This window comes from Aotus nancymaae, unplaced genomic scaffold, assembly GCF_030222135.1.
Source record: "Aotus nancymaae isolate 86718 unplaced genomic scaffold, 86718_ANA_hifiasm-v0.15.2.pri h1tg000089l, whole genome shotgun sequence".
In the NCBI taxonomy this organism is placed as follows: Eukaryota; Metazoa; Chordata; class Mammalia; order Primates; family Aotidae; genus Aotus; species Aotus nancymaae.
The window spans coordinates 27,207,875-27,225,126 of NW_026988504.1; the positions used below are offsets into that span (position 1 = coordinate 27,207,875).

The window sequence follows — 17,252 nt, forward strand, 5'->3', positions numbered from 1 at the left end:
TTATTTCCTGCCTGTCACATTACAAATCCAACATATTTTGTCATTAAAAATTTTACTATCTCGGCCAGGCGAAGTGGCTCATGCCTGTAATCCCAGCACTTTGGGAGACCAAGACGGGTGGATCACCTGAGGTCAAGAGATGAAGACCATCGTGGCCAACATGGTGATTCCCTGTCTATTAAAAATATAAAAATTAGTGGTGGCGCACGCTTGTAGTCCCAGCTGCTCAGGAGGCTGAGGCAGGAGAATTGCTTGAACCCAGGAGTCAGAGGTTGCAGTGAGCCAGGATCACGCCACTGCACTCCAACCTGGCGACAGAGTGAGAATTGGTCTCAAAAACAAAAAAAAATTAGGCCAGATGAGGTGGTTCATGCCTCTAATCCCAGCACTTTGGGAGGCTGAGGCAGGTGGATCATGAGGTCAGGAGATTGAGGCCAACGTGGTGAAACTATCTCTACTAAAAATACAAAAATTAGCTGGGTGTGGTGGCACATGCCGGTAATCCCAGCTACTTGGAAGGCTGACCAAGGAGAATTGCTTGAGATTGCAGTGAGCCGAGATCCCACTACTGCACTCCAGCCTAGCAACTGAGCAAGACTCCATCTCAGAAAAAAAAAAAAAAAAAAAAAAAAAAGATTTTACTATTAGTGTTTTATAGTGAAAAATAGAATGGACTAGTTAGCATCTGGAAAGTAATGAGTGGATTTAAATTGTGGCTGACAAACTTTTTTATTAATGGTTACTAAAACCATAACTTGTTCCATTAAAAATGCCCTCATTCTTTTATCATGATGAGAGGGGTTCCATTGTTTGAAAGAGAACTTCAAATGTATGACTGCTTTAAAATAGCAGCTTGAGCTTCTGGTTATTTATGGAATCCTGAAAAATATTGATAGGAATGTATCATTATAATCAGTTACTTACCATCTGTTCTCAGCACTGTAAGCATGGCACCGATCTTCTAGTGGGAGATGAATCCTGGATTCCTTTCTTGGCTGTTTCTTCTCAAAGTTTGTTTATAAAAAACCTTACAAGGGTTGTGTAGAAGTTTGAAAATTATTTTTGCTTCATGGGCCCTCAGCAAAATACTGTCAGATATATTTTATCAGAAGTAAAACCCATAAAAACTAGGCAGTGTTTACTTCATCTTCTTGATTCGATAATACGAATTTTAGTGTGGTCAAAACTGATTTTTAAAACGCTGAGAATCATAATATGAATTATACCGTTATATAATCATAGTTTATTGTTTTCTGATTCATTGTTTCTTCGAAACTTGGTTCGCTGTATTTTGAATATATGAATGAATGTGTACATTCTTTTAAACCATGTCAATAATAATTGTTTTCTTTTTAATCTTTCTAGCTAGAAGATGAAGCTCTCAAATATATAGGTGCACACTGTCCTGAACTGGTGACTTTGAATTTGCAGACTTGCCTGGTAAACATCCCATCTGACAATTCCTCTGTTTTAGTAATTCATTTCAGTAAAACTATTTTAAGAGCTTCAGTTATCAAGACCACTATTGTTTTTCTACCACAACCCTGGCGACACAGTAGACAAACAGATGACTCCTGACATGCTTAACAATACCATTCCTAAGGGCCTTGACATAGATACGATAGGAGGTAGCTAGCTTATGCAGAATTCCATATGAGCTAACTGTAGCTCCACCCCTTTCTTATGTACTTAAACTGTCTACTTTTAAAATGTAAATAATTTACAAATTGAATATTTAAAATTGCAATCAGGCTGGCTGGGCATGGTGACTCACGCCTGTAATCCTAGCACTTTGGGAGGAGAGCACATCGCCTGAGGTTAGGAGTTCAAGACCAGCCTGACCAACATGGAGAAACCCTGTCTCTACTAAAAATACAAAATTAGCCAGGTGTGGTGGCACATACCTGTAATCCCAGCTACTTGGGAGGCTGAGGCAGGAGAATCACTTGAACCCAGGAGGCAGAGATTGCAGTGAGCTGAGATTACACCATTGCACTCCATCCGGGTAACAGAGCCAGACTCAAAAAAAAAAAAAAAAAAAAAGGAAATGTTTATACTCTGAGAGATCAACCACAGTTATTAACATGAAATCATCATCTTACGATGCTAAAAAAAAAAACCTTTCATGGAGAGCTTCAAATGTGTGTGTGCCAGGTGTAGTGGTTCGTTCACTCCTGTAATCTCAGGACTTTGGGAGGCCAAGGCAGGTGAATCACCTGAGGTCAGGAGTTTGAGACCAACCTGGCCAACATAGTGAAACCCCAACTCTACTAAAAAAAAAAAAAAAAAAAAAAAAAGTAGTAAAGTGTGGTGATGTGCACCTGTAACTTCAGCTACTCAGGAGTCTGACACAGGAGAATCACTTGAACCTGGGAGGCGGAGGTTGCAGTGAGCCGAGATTGTGCCAGTACATTCCAGCCTAGGCAACAGAATGAGACGCTGTCTCAAAAAAAAAAAAAAAATGTGTGTGTGTGTGTAAGCACACACATATATGCACATATATTTGCATATGCACTACATACATTACATACACATAAATACATACCATTTGCAGGTTAGGTTTGATGTTTCTTCATCCTTGCAGCAGGCAGGAATCACCGTAAACATAAAAAACTAATTCTACTTTATGTGTATTTTATTGTTTTCCTTCACCCAAATCTTAGTACAGGAGTCTCTTTTTTTTAAACGAGGTTTCACCCTTTTGGCCAGGATGGTCTCGATCTCTTGACCTTGTGATCCACCTGCCTCAGCCTCCCAAAGTGCTGGGATTACAGGCGTGAGCCACCGCGCCCGGCCAGAAGTCATTTTTTACCTACAGGGTGATAAAACGATTCTCAGCATTCGTGAGAGTTGATGCTCTGCCCAAAATTGTTGAGATGATTAAAGTACATTCTTGATTCTTTGATCTTCTTGAAAGATTTGAAAACATAAAAGTTTAGTGACTGCAGCCTCCATCCACTGGCATTAAGTGATCCTCCTGCTTCAGCCAAAAAAAAAAAAAGTTTAGTACATTTTACAATTTTTTTTTTTTTTTTGAGACGGGGTTTTGCTCTTCTTGCCCAGGCTGGAGTGCAGTGGCGTGATTTCAGCTCACTGCAACCTCTGCCTACTGGGTTCAAGCGATTCTCCTGCCTCAGCCTCGCGAGTAGCTGGGATTACAGACATGTGCCACCATGCCCAGCTAATTTTGTATTTTTATTAGAAACAGGGTTTCTCCATGTTGGTCAGACTGGTCTTGTACTCCTCAGGTGATCTGCCTGCCTCGGCCTCCCAAAGTGCTGGGATTACAGGTGTGAGCCACTGCACCCGGCCAGCATCCAATTTTTTAATCTATATTTGTTTCAGTTGCATGATAATGAAAACATGCTGATTTAAGCAGTGATATTAAAACTTGTGGGATTTTGCTTTTTCAGTTGTCCTTGTAACTTATGGACACGACTTCATTAAACAGATATGGCAAGAGAGCTTTTATTTTTAGACCTATACAAAATTAGTAAATCAAGAGTATAAATTGAAGTGCTGATAGTATCTAACATGTTAAGATGTTTATATGTAACTTCCCTTTTTTTTTTTTTTTTTTTTAAGGGAGTTGGGTGGGGAAGATGGTCTTACTATATTGCCCAGACTGGCCTTGAACTCTTGGGCTAAAACAGTCATCCCACCTCAGCCTCCTGGGTAGCTGAGACTGCAGGCATATGTGCCTGTAATATTTTTAAAAATACAACATCTTCGATGTGAGGTGGCTTATTGTGCTACAAATTACTCAGTTGGTTAGAAAACAGCCAGATATTACTTACAAAATATTTGTATTGGGGCTGGGCACGGTGGCTCATGCCTGTAATCCCAGTACTTTGGGAGGCAAAGGCGGGCGGATCACAAGGTCAGGAGATTGAGACCATCCTGAGGAACATGGTGAAACCCTGTCTCTACTAAAAACACAAAAATTTGTTGAGCGTGGTGGCATGCCCCTATAATCCCAGCTACTCAGGAGGCTGAGGCAGGAGAATCACTTGAACCCAGGAAGTGGAGGTGGTAGTGAGCCGAGATTGGGCCACTGCACTCCAGCCTGGGTGACAGAGCAAGACTCTATCTTGAAAGAAAAAAGAGATATTTGTACTGGTTTAAAGATAGTCCCTCTAAATCATCATGGAAGAAATAAAATAATTTATAAAAATTTTAAAAGCATATATGTAACATCTTTGAATGTATATTCTTTTTCATTTGAAATCAATTTAAAGCAAGATAATTTAGAATAATTTTTAAATGAGCCGGGCGTGGTGGCTCACGCCTGTAATCCCAGCACTTTGGGAGGCGGAGGTGGGTGGATCACGAGGTCAAGAGATCGAGACCATCCTGGTCAACATGGTGAAACCCCGTCTCTACTAAAAATACAGAAAATTAGCTGGGCATGGTGGCGCGTGCCTGTAATCCCAACTACTCAGGAGGCTGAGGCAGGAGAATTGCCTGAACCCAAGAGGCGGAGGTTGCGGTGAGCCGAGATTGCGCCATTGCACTCCAGCCTGGGTAACAAGAGTAAAACTCCGTCTCAAAAAAATAAATAAATAAATAAAATAATAATAATACTTTTTAATTGTTATATATTTATAAAAAAATATTTTAATAGAGATAGAGTTTCACCACATTGCCCAGGCTGTTCTGGAACTTCTGAGCTCAGGCAATCCACTTGCCTCAGCCTCCCAAATTGCTGGGATTACAGGTGTGAGTCACCATATGTGGCCAATAACTAACTTTGTTTTCTTTTTTTTTCCTTTTTTTTTTTTTTAAGAGAGAGTTTTGCTCTGTCACCCAGGCTAGAGTGCAGTGGCGCAGTCTCGGCTCACTGCAACCTCCATCTCCCGGGTTCAGGTGATTTTTCTGCCTCAGCGTCCTGAGTAGCTGGTATTACAGGTGCCTGCAACCACGCCTGGCTAATTTTTGTATTTTTAGTAGAGATGGGCTTTCACCATCTTGGCCAGGCTGGTCTCATACTCCTGACCTCGTGATACACCTGCCTTGGTCTCCCAAAGTGCTGGAATTACAGGCTTGAGCCACTGCATTTGGGCCCAATAACTAACATACCTACTTATCTTCCTCCCTTTCTCCCTCCTTCCCTCCCTCCCTTTCCTTCTTCTCCCTCCCTTTCTTTTCCCTCCCTCCCTCCCTTTCTTTCTTCCTTCTTGCCTTTCTCCCTCCTCCCCTTCTCTTCCCTCCCCTCCCCTCCCCTTCCCTCCCCTCCTCTTCTCTCCTCCTCTCCTCCCTTTTTCTTTCTCTTTCTTTCCCATCCTTCCTTTTTTTTCTTTATTTCCTTTTTTTCTTTCCTTCCTTTCTTCATTTCCTTCCTTCATTCCATTTTTTTTTTCTTGTCTTGTTCTGTTACCCAGTGTAGTGCAGTGGTGCAAATATCCGCCTCCTGGGGTCAAGTGATTCTCCTGTGTCAATCTGAGAGCTGAGATTACAGGCATGCACCACAACATGGGGCTAATTTTTGTAGTTTTAGTAGAGACAGGGTTTCACCATGTTGGCCAGGCTGGTCTCCAACTCCTGGCCTTGTGATCCACCTGCCTTGGCCTCCCAAAGTGCTGGGATTATAGACGTGAGCCACTGTGCCCAGCCTGATAACTTGTAAAAAGTACAAAATTGTGTCTGAGTTAGACACAACTGTTTATCTCCATAAATTAGGGTGTTCTTTATATTATAAAACTGAAATATAAGGCCAGGCATGGTGGTTTACGCCTGTAATCTCAGCACTTTGGGAGGCCGAGGCAGGATGGATTACCTGAGGTCAGGAGTTCAAGACCATCCTGACCAAGAAGGAGAAACCCCAACTCTACTAAAAATAGAAAATTAGCCGGGCATGGTGGCACATGCCTGTAATCCCAGCTACTCTGGAGGCTGAGGCAGGATAATCTGTTGAACCAGGGAGGCGGAGGTTGTGGTGAGCTGAGATGGTGCCATTGTACTCCAGCCTGGGCAACAAGAGTGAAACTCAGTAGCAAAAAATAAAAAATAATAAAAATAAAAATAAAAGATGGAAGAAAATGAATGCTGTGGCTGATACAAGATTGCAAGTGTCATCCACAGTTTAATTTTTTTCACTAACTTATTGGTGTCAATTTGAACTTGTAAATATATTTATGCTTCTAAATTACTTATATCCTTATCTGTTTTTTAGGTTTTAAAATTATTTGAGGCCAGGCATGGTGGCTCAAGCTTATAATCCTATAATACTTTGGGAGGCCGAGGCAGTGGATTACTTGAGGCCAGGAGTTTGAAACCAGGCTGGCCCACATGGCAAAACCCTGTCTCTACTAAAAATACAAAAAAAAAAAAATTTTGCTGCCCATAGTCATGTGTACCTGTAGTCCCAGCTACTCAGGAGGTTGAGGCATGAGAATTGCTTGAATCTGGGAGGTAGAGGTTGCTGTGAGGCAAGATTGCACCAGTGTACTTCAACCTGGGTGATAGAGCAAGACTGTGTCTCCAAAAATAAATAAATTTTTTTTTTTTTTTTTTTTTGAGATGAGTTTCGCTCTTGTTACCCAGGCTGGAGTGCAATGGCACGATCTCGGCTCACTGCAACCTCCGCCTCCTGGGTTCAGGCAATTCTCCTGCCTCAGCCTCCTGAGTAGCTGGGATTATAGGCACGCACCATGGTGCCCAGCTAATTTTTTGTATTTTTAGTAGAGACAGGGTTTCACCATGTTGACCAGAATGGTCTCGATCTCTTGACCGCATGAGCCACCGCGCCCGGCCAATAAATAAAATTATTTATTTGAACCTAAACTATGATGTGCTCCATGCTGATCCCAGTCCCATTACAATCCTGTTGTAGCTTTTAACAGATCCTATTATAGCTTCTTCCCTTTGCATCAAAGCTGAGCACAGATCCTCTTGCAGACTAAATCAGAAGGAGCTGGAAGGCAGAAACAAAGTGTATTCATTTTCTTTTAGGTCTGCTATCTGATGAATGTTAAGCATTTCTTGATTTCCTTTTTGGTGATTATTTTCACAGAGCTATCCTTTTTCTTCTTTTCTTTAGCTAAGATACTAATTTTTTTTGCTTTTGTTTTTAGCAAATCACGGATGAAGGTCTCATTACTATATGCAGAGGATGTCATAAGTTACAATCCCTTTGTGCCTCTGGCTGCTCCAACATCACAGATGCCATCCTGAATGCTCTAGGTCAGAACTGCCCACGACTTAGGTAAACATTTCTTGTTTAGCAAAAAAAAAATAATAATAAATAAATTACAGAACAAAAGCTTCCTTCACCCATACTTCTTCCTTGGAACTTTGGAATTTTAAGGTAGACACTACAGACACTTTAAAATTTTAAGGTAGTCCCTTTTAGATGCCCACTTACTTGCTTTTTGTACCTCATTTGATAACATGTAATTGGCATAAACCAAGGGGTAACAGTCCCCAAATTCTACTACTTGCTATCCATACTAGAAAAAAAAATCAACATTTTATTTTATTACTTGAGATAGAAAGAAGGGTATTTACTCTTATTGGTGCTTTTATATAATTCTTTTTTTTTTCTTTCTTTTTTACTCCTCACCTTCAGCTGTCTTGATCGAGTTATGTAATTCTTAAGTAGTTTTTAAAGGTCCGCCCTGAGGTCATTTATGTCATAGTAGTGATATCATGTACATGACAGGGGATACTATATTTAAAAATAAAAAACATTCTTACAGGAATACCTCTTTCATACTGGTAGGCTTTTAAAACAGCCTTATTTCTCTCTGGCTCCTCAGTTTGAAGAATGCTGTGATCCTTTTTTTTTTTTGAGACGGAGTTTCGCTCTTGTTACCCAGACTGGAGTGCAATGGCGTGATCTCGGCTCACCACAACCTCCGCCTCTTGGGTTCAGGCAATTCTCCTGCCTCAGCCTCCTGAGTAGCTGGGATTACAGGCACGCGCCACAGTGCCCAGCTAATTTTTTGTATTTTTGGTAGAGACTGGGTTTCACCATGTTGACCAGGATGGTCTCGATCTCTTGACCTCGTGATCCACCCGCCTCCGCCTCCCAAAGTGCTGGGATTACAGGCGTGAGCCACCGCGCCCGGCCAGAATGCTGTGATCTTTACTTTTTTTTTTTTTTTTTTTTGCGACGGAGTTTCACTCTTATTACCCAGGCTGGAGTGCAATGGCATGATCTCAGCTCACTACAACCTCTGCCTCCTGGGTTCAGTCAATTCTCCTGCCTCAGCCTCCTGAGTAGCTGGGATTACAGGCACGTGCCACCATGCTCAGATAATTTTTTGTATTTTTAGTAGAGACGGGGTTTCACCATGTTGACCAGGATGGTCTTGATCTCTTGACCTTGTGATCCACCCGCCTCGGCCTCCCAAAGTGCTAGGATTACAGGTGTGAGCCACCGCACCCGGCCCCGATTTTTACTTTTTGTAGAGATGAGGTCAGACTTTGTTGCTCAGGCTGGTCTCAAACTCTTGGCTTCCAGTGAATTCTCCCGCCTCAGCTTCCCAAAGTGCTGAGATTACAGGCGAGAGCCACGGTGCCCAATCCGTTACTCTCTTTTGAGGCAGTGTTGCATAGGCCTGCCTCAATCTCCTGAGCTCAAGTGATCCTTTCATCTTAGCCTCAGGAGTAGCTGGGACTAAAGGCATGTGCTACTACACCTGGCTACACATTTTGTTCTCTAAAATAAACTTACATAGTACTTGAAATTAGGTGTGGCTTTATGTGCTTTACAAATACCAATTCAGGGCCAGATGCAATGGCACACACCTGTAATCCCAGCACTTAAGGAGGCCAAGGCTAGAAGATCACTTGAGCCCAGGAGTTTTAGACTGGCATGGGCTGCATGGCGAATCCCTGTGTCTACAAAAAATACAAAAATTAGCCAGGAATAGTGGTGTGTGCCTTGTAATCCCAGCTACTCAGGAGGCTAAAGTGAGAGGATCACTTGAGCCCAGGAGGTCAAGGCTACAGTGACCTGATCACACTGCTGCACTCTAGCCTGGGCAACAGAGCAATTACCTTTCTCAATAACAGTAATAATTTGTTTAACCTCCATAGCACCATATAAGCACTGTTCTCTCCATTTTATAGATGAGAAAACTGAAGCACAAAGAGGCAAAGTAACCTGCTCAGGGTCTCAGCTAGTTAGTGTAGGAGCAAGTATGCAACCCAGGCACTCTGGGTCCTGAGCCTATGAAGCCACTTTTCTTACATGGAACAATCATTGTAAAGCTGTACAACTTTCAGAAAACTTTTTTCTGATGATTACCTGATGATTAACAATAACTGTTTTTTTTTTTTTTTTTTTTTTTGAGACGGAGTTTCGCTCTTGTTACCCAGGCTGGAGTGCAATGGCGCGATCTCGGCTCACCGCAACCTCCGCCTCCTGGGTTCAGGCAATTCTCCTGCCTCAGCCTCCTGAGTAGCTGGGATTACAGGCAGGCGCCACCATGCCCAGCTAATTTTTTGTATTTTTAGTAGAGATGGGGTTTCACCATGTTGACCAGGATGGTCTCGATCTCTTGACCTCGTGATCCACCCGCCTCGGCCTCCCAAAGTGCTGGGATTACAGACTTGAGCCACCGTGCCCGGCCCCCAACAATAACTGTTAAAAGAACTTTTGCAGCCAGGCGCAGTGGCTCACACCTGTAATCCCATAACAGTGGGAGGCCGAGGCAGGGGGATCACCTGAGGTCAGGAGCTTGAGACTAGCCTGGCCAACATGGTGAAACCTCATCTCTACTAAAAATACAAATATGACAGGCATGGTGGCCTACTCCTGTAATCCCAGCTACTCAGGAGGCCGAGACAGGACAATTGCTTAAATCCAGGAGGCGGAGGTTGCAGTCAGCCAAGATTGTGCCACTGCACTTCCAGCCTGTGTGGCAGACTTGAGATTCCGTCTCAGAAAGATAAAAAAGAACATTTGCCTACAATATCAAAATTTCTTAAGAGAACATAGACTTGTTGGTTAAAATTAGTAATATCAAAAGCCTAGAGTAAAGTATTCCTCAGGAGCTAGGGAAGTAATCAAACCTCTCTGAAAATCTTACACATTATCCTTTAAGACTTTAGAGAGAGGAGTCTTCAGCTCCATCTCCCTAAAGAGTTCATTACATTGTTAGAATGGAAAAGCTCTCAACTGTGAAAATCAAAAGTTGTGTTTTAGTCAGATCATGTTTTCCCATTAGGTAGCATTCATTTCTTTCTTTCTTAAAAAAATTTTAAAATTATTTCTTCCCCCCTGCAACTGTGAAGCCTCTTATTTTTTATTTTTATTTTTATTGTTTTGAGACAGAGTCTGGCTTTGTTGCCCAGGCTGGAGTACAGTAGCACAATCTCGGCTCACTGTAACCTGCTCCTCCCAGGTTCAAGTGGTTTTCGTGCCTCAGCCTCTGGAGTAGCCAGGATTCCAGGCATGTACCACCAATGCCTGGCTAATTTTTTTTGTATTTTTGGTAGAGATTGGGTTTTTCGATACTGACCAGGCTGGTCTCAAACTCCTGGCCTCAGGTGATCTGCCCTCCCAAAGTGCTGAAATTACAGGCATGAGTCTCCTCACCCTCTTGGAATTAAAAAAAAAATTTTTTTCTTGAGACAGTGTCTTGCTCTGTTGCCCAGGCTGGAGTGCAGTGATTCGACCTTGGTTCACTGCAGCTTCCAACTCTTGGGTTTAAGTGATTCTCTTGCCTCAACCTCCCAAGTAGCTGGGACTGCAGGGGCACACCACCATGCCCAGCTAATTTTTTGTATTTTTAGTAGAGATGGGGTTTCACCATGTTGGCCAGGCTGGTCTCTCAAACTCCCGACCTCAAGTGATCCACCTGCCTTGGCCTTCCAAAGTGCAGGGATTATAGGTGTGAACCACACGGCACTTGACCAGAATTTAAATTTTTTTTTTTTTTTTTGAAACAGAGTCTCATTCTGTCACCCAGGGTGGAGTGCAGTGGCACAATCTCGGCTCACTACAACCTCTGCCTCCCGGGTTCAAGCAATTCTTCTGCCTCAGCCTCCCGAGTAGCTGGGACTACAGGTGCACGCCATTACGGCTGGCTCATTTTTGTAATTTTAGTAGAGACAGGGTTTCACCATGTTGGCCAGGCTGGTCTCCTTACCTCTTTACCTCTCCTTACCCACCTCGGTCTCCCAAAGTGCAGGGATTACAGACATGAGCCCTCATGCCCAGCCAGAATTTTAAAACTTTTTTTATAGAGATGAGGTCTTGGTATGTTGCCCAGGCTGGTCTTGAACTCCTGAGCTCAAGTGATCCCTCTGCCTCAGTCTCCTGAAGTGCTGGAATTATAGGTGTGAGCCACCACATCTGGCCATCATTTATTTCTCTTTGATTTTCCAGTTGTTAATTATTTCCTATACTTTAGCTTTTATTTTTTGCAACTTAAGAGTTTTATAAGCAAACATATCTTTGTTACCGTTATACAGAGGTCACCCAACTTTTCACAGAAGAGAGTTACTTTTGATTCCCCAATCCTGTGGTTGATATTTAGGTTGGAGTTTACCAGTTGCTTAATAAGAGGTGAATGACTGCCAGCTCAGCTTCCCTTTCTACTGGGCCTCTCTGGGAGCCTGTGGGAGGAAGCAGTTAAGAATTTCCTATTTGGGACAGACCTGTAATTAAGCAGTCCCTTTGTCACATTTTTTAAAAAGCAATTTAAATCTAAGTGAACCTACTTCTAAAACAGGGAAAGAAAATAATTCACTTCAGCAAGAGATTAACTGAAATAGAGTATTTATGTCCATTTCCTTTGTTTTCTAGGAGCAGGCTGCCCTCTGGGGGTAAGCAGTATGCCATCAAGAAGGCTTTTAATGCATTTCATGCATTTTGACATTAACTACAAGCTTCAGTTATATTCTTCTGTGTTCATTAATTGCACCACCCTGAAATGTGGTATTTACAGGACCGCTTTATGATAACTCCATGAAAATGAATGGCAAGATCTGTACAGAGACTTGCTTAGTTGTTAATGTCATTCTATATTATAAAGTTCTTAGAAAATAGGAGATGGCTTACATTCTTACTGTTTTAATAAACTTAGTTTTCAGGGACCAAGAGCTTGACTTTCACTTTTTTTTTTTTTTTTAACAGAATATTGGAAGTGGCAAGATGTTCTCAATTAACAGATGTGGGCTTTACCACTCTAGCCAGGGTAAGTATTTTCTTTAGGTTCCATAGGTTTGTTTCCATAGGTTTTGTTAGGGTTTTTTATTTCAGAAGAACAAGCAGCAAGGGAAATGTGAAATGGTAGCAGAATTGGGGGTGTGAAACAGGGTTTCATGCTATAGCTACAGACCTATTGATACCAATAAGAATACAAACTGCTCTAGAAATGCACACATGCATTGGAGAATATGACACCTCTTCATGAGGCTTTTTTTTTTTTAATTTAAAAATTTTTTTAAGATGGGCTTTTGCTCTGTCACTTAGGCTGGAGTGCAGTGGCACAATCTCAACTCACTGCAACCTCTGCCTTCCAGATTCAAGTAATTCTCCTGCCTTAGTCTCCCGAGTAGCTGGGATTACAAGTGTGCACCAACACCACATCCAGCTAAATTTTGTATTTTTAGTAGAGACAGGGTTTTACCATGTTGGCCAGGCTGGTCTTGAACTCCGGCCACCTCAGCCTCCCAAAGTACTGGGATTACAGACGGGAGCCACTGTACCCAGCCTGTGAGACTTGATTCTCCACAATTTCATAATATAATAAATTAAGCCCGTGCTTCGTGGTACTTTGTGAAAGAAACTTCCTTGGTTATTTTGGCATATGACTAGTGGATGAAAGTAACATTGAAAACCACATGTCTGGTTTTATTTTTATTTTTTGAGATAGAATCTTGCTCTGTTGCCCAGGCTGGAGTGCTGTGGCGCAATCTCGGCTCACTGCAGCCTCCACCTCCCAGGTTCCAGCGATTCTTCTGGCTCAGCCTCCCAAGTAGCTGGGATTACACAGGCGCACACCACCATGCCCGACTAATTTTTGTATTTTAAGTAGAGAATGGGGTTTCACCATGTAGGCCAGGCTGGTCTCGAACTCCTGACCTCAGGTGTTCTGCCCGCTTCAGCCTCCCAAAGTGCTGGGATTACAGGCATGAGCCACAGTGCCCGGCCTGCATGTCTGGTTTTAAATGGAAAGGTTTTAGGAGATTTTCTGTATTCTGAAGATTTTAATACTTGGATGGGTTTATAAATTACTGTATAGTAATATTTAAAATTTTACTGACTTTGACCAGTGTTACGGGACAAGGGGATGGTCGATTGATTTTAGGCAGATTGATAGAATACTAATTAGGTGGGGGCCAGCACATGGCATGACTAAAGGAGCTCATAGGCCAGATGTAGTGGCTCCCGCCTGTAATCCCAACATTTTGGAAGGCCGAGGCAGGCAGATGGCTTGAGCGCAGGAGTTTGAGCCCAGCCCGGGCAACATGGCGAAATTTCATCTCTATAAGAAATACAAGGCTGAGCGCAGTGGCTCATGCCTGTGATCTCAGCACTTTGGGAGGCCAGGGTGGGCGGATCACAAGGTCAGGACATTGAGACCAGCCTTATCAACATGGTGAAACCCTGTTGCTACTAAAAATACAAAAATTAGCCAGGCGTGGTGGCATGCGCCTGTAATACCAGCTACTCAGGAGGCTGAGGCAGGAGAATAAACCGAGATGTGGAGGTTGCAGTGAGCTAGGATTGCGCCACTGCACTCCAGCCTGGGCAACAGAGCAAGACTCCATCTCAAAAAAACAAACAAAAATTAGCCAAGTGTGGTGGCGCATGCCTGTAGTCTCAGCTACTCGGGAGGCTGAGGTGGGAGAATCACCTGAGCCTAGGGAGGCGGAGACTGCACTGAGCCATGATCACACTACTGCACTCCAGCCTGGGTGACCGAGTGAGACCTTGTCTCAAAAAAAAAAGAAAAAAAATTAGCATGACACCAGCTCTGAAACACTAAATAATTCATCAGTGCTGGGCACAGTGGCTCATGCCTGTAATCCCAGTAGTTTTGCAGGCCGAGGTGGGCTGATCACCTGAGGTCAGGAGTTTGAGACCAGCCTGACCAACATGGATAAACCCCATCTCTACCTTTTTTTTTTTTTTTTTAAGTCAAACCTGTGAGTTCAAACAAGGGGTTTCACCATCTTGGCCAGGCTGGTCTTGAACGCCTAACCCTGTGATCCATCTGCCTCGGCCTCCCAAAGTGCTGGGATTACAGGTGTGAGCCACCGCACCTGGCCTTTTGTGTTTTTTTGTTTTTTTTTGAGATGGAGTGTTACTCTGTTGCCCAGGCTGGAGTGTAGTGGTACCATCTCTGCTCACTGCAACCTCCACTTTCTGGGTTCAAGCAGTTCTCCTGCCTCAGCCTCCTGAGTAGCTGGGATTACAGGCGTGCACCATTATGCCCAGCTCAGTTTTGTATTTTTAGTAGAGATGGCGTTTCACCATGTTGGTCAGGCTGGTCTCAAACTCCTGACCTCGTGATCCGCCCACCTCAGCCTCCCAAAGTGCTAGGCTTACAGGCATGAGCCACCTTGCTCGGCCCCCATCTCTATTAAAAATACAAAATTAGCTGGGCGTGGTGGTGCCTGCCTGTAATCCCAGTTACTCCAGAGGCTGAGACAGGAGAATTGCTTGAACATAGAAGGCGGAGGTTGCAGTAAGCCGAGATTGCACCATTGTACTCTAGCCTGGGCAACGAGCGAAACTCCGTCTCAAAAAGAAAAAAAAAAGAATTCATCAGTATACTTAATATTACCTGTTAGTTTTCTGGCCTTAAAGTTTTCTCCTATTTTAAATGTTTCTACTGTAATGTTTGGTTTTGTACTTTGTAGAATTGCCATGAACTTGAAAAGATGGACCTGGAAGAGTGTGTTCAGGTAAGATTATAGATTTTAATTCAGAAATACAGTATGATAGACACTTAAATAATACATGACATCAGAATGTCCAGTTCTCTGCCCTAGTGTAGGACTCTATAGTACCTGACAGCATTGCTGATTCTCCATTAAGTAAGACATCTTCCAGGTAGAGGTGCTCATGGTATGTATCACAGAACTGTGGAAATATATGTCATCAGTCAGGTTGCCATTAGAGAAAAAGGAGGCCTAAACATTCAGGTCATAAAGCCATTAAAAATATTTCCTTAGATCTATAGAGTTATGATACTAGTAAATAATTAAAGCCCCATCGCATGGATCTATATAGCACTGCCTTTCTTTAACTTTGCTGTATCCTATATCCCTGGCATCATTAGCCCTGGAGACCTGACTCTACATAGAACTATGCCCTTAGGGCAAACTGATCTCCTTATTAACAGTTTTTATTTTTTATTTTTTTATTTTTGAGACAGAGTTTTACTCTTGTTGCCCACGCTGGAGTGCAGTGGCACGATCCCAGCTCACTGCAACCTTCACCTCCCAGTTTCAAGCAGTTCTTCTGCCTCGGCCTCCCAAGTAGCTGGGAATGCAGGCATGTGCCACCATGCCTGACTGATTTTTTGTATTCTTAGTAGAGATGGGGTTTCACCATGTTGGCCAGTCTGGTTTTGAACTCCTGACCTCAGATGATCCACTCACCTCAGCCTCTCAGAGTGCTGAGATGACAGCTGTGAGCCACATGAACAGTTTTTATTACCAATTTTAAGAACTTTTGAGATTATTAATTGACCAGGGAAAAATTTTGAGGATGGGACTCCAAAAAACAAAGAGCAATTAATTTTTTAATGGTAAAAATAAAGAAAGGGAGATACGTCAGTAACTGTAAAAGCCACTTTAAAAAAAATTATTTATTGTATGACACTACTTAACAGCTATAAGTTCTTACTAAACTAAAACTTGTTTACATCCATTTATGTCTTATACATGCCTGAGTGTCCTCTATGTCCCTTTCAGTGTTAGTCCTTCTAAACAGACATGCCTGCCTGCTTGCCCACCCGCTTTCTCTACCATGTTTTAACCCCCGTGAAGCTATGTGTAGTAGAAAATAGAGTTGGAGAAGAATTTGAAAAGAAGTGCTGATTTACTTTCAGTCATAACATAACTATGAAAACTGTTCTTCCTACCTGAATGTTCATAGTTAACCCAGATTCCAGTAGTACCTTTCCACCTTTGAGAAAATAACCCAAGTTATTGATCCTGAGTTGTGGTATGCTTTATTAAAAATTTTAGGATGGGCCAGGCACCGTGGCTCACTCCTGTACTCCCAGCCCTTTTGGGGAGGCCGAGGCAGGCAGATCACGAAATCAGGAGTTCAAGACCACCCTGGCCAACATGGTGAAACCCATCTCTACTAAAAATAGAAAAATTATCCAGGCGTGGTGGCGCACGTCTGTAATCCCAGCTAGTCAGGAGGCTGAGGCAGGAGAATCGCTTGAACCTGGGAGGCAGAGGTTGCAGTGAGCCAAAACTTTGCCATTGCACTCCAGCCTGGGCAACAAAGCAAGACTCCATCTCAAAAAAAATAAATTTGAGCATGTTCCAACATTAATTTATTTTCATAGAGCACTATCTTCTGACTCCTTTCTCTGGTGATTCTAAAGACATAGAGCAAAGTCCAGTGAGTAGAGCCTCTCAGCTTCAAGCAGTTCTCCTGTCTTAGCCTCCCAAGAAGCTGGGATTACAGGTGCCTGCCACCACGCTTGGCTAGTTTTTGTATTTTAGTAGAGACAAGGTTTCAACCTGTTGTCCAGGCAGGTCATGAACTCCTGACCTCAGGTGATCCACTGGCCTCGGCCTCCCAAAGTGCTGGTAATACAGGCATGAACCTCTGTGTCTGGCCCCACTCAGACTGGTCTTGAACTTCTAATCTCAAGCAGTTCTCCTGCCTCAGCCTCCCAAGCAGTTGGGACTATAGGCACAAATCACCACATCTAGCTACCAAGGGGACAGATTTTGATTCATTTAAAAAATAAAACACATTTTGAATAGAGCTGTCCAAAGATGAAGACTAGAGATGACTAGATGTATTCAAATGTAGCCTGAGTGGACTCTCATAGAACATGTTCTGGTAGCTGATGAAATTTAAACCGAAAGATTCTGTTATTTGATGATTGATTATTAAAATGCCTGTACTAGAAATGTAGTCAAGAATGAGGTAGGGGTACTGGGCATGGTGGTTCATACCTGTAATCTGAGTACTTTGGGAGTCTGAGGCTGGTGGATCACCTGCGGCCAGGATTTCAAGACCAGCCTGGCTAACATGGCAAACCCCGTCTCTACTAAAAATACTTCAGGCACAGTGGCTCACCCCTGTAATCCTAGCA

The 17,252-nt window shown here is 42.9% G+C and overlaps 1 protein-coding gene across 4 annotated transcripts in view; it reads left to right on the forward strand.

The window, feature by feature from the left end:
- The window catches only part of FBXL20 (F-box and leucine rich repeat protein 20), a 110,918-nt gene that overhangs the window by 78,039 nt on the left and 15,627 nt on the right, over positions 1-17,252 (forward strand). For all 4 annotated transcript variants that reach the window (XR_010339815.1, XR_010339816.1, XM_012451937.2 and 1 more), the window contains exons 9-12: positions 1,366-1,440; positions 7,074-7,204; positions 12,089-12,149; positions 14,824-14,868. Coding sequence is in view for 2 of the 4 variants with exons in the window: in XM_012451937.2 (XP_012307360.1) it covers positions 1,366-1,440; positions 7,074-7,204; positions 12,089-12,149; positions 14,824-14,868 (312 nt within the window). In the remaining 2 variants the exon portion in view is untranslated. The remainder of the gene's footprint in view (positions 1-1,365; positions 1,441-7,073; positions 7,205-12,088; positions 12,150-14,823; positions 14,869-17,252) is intronic.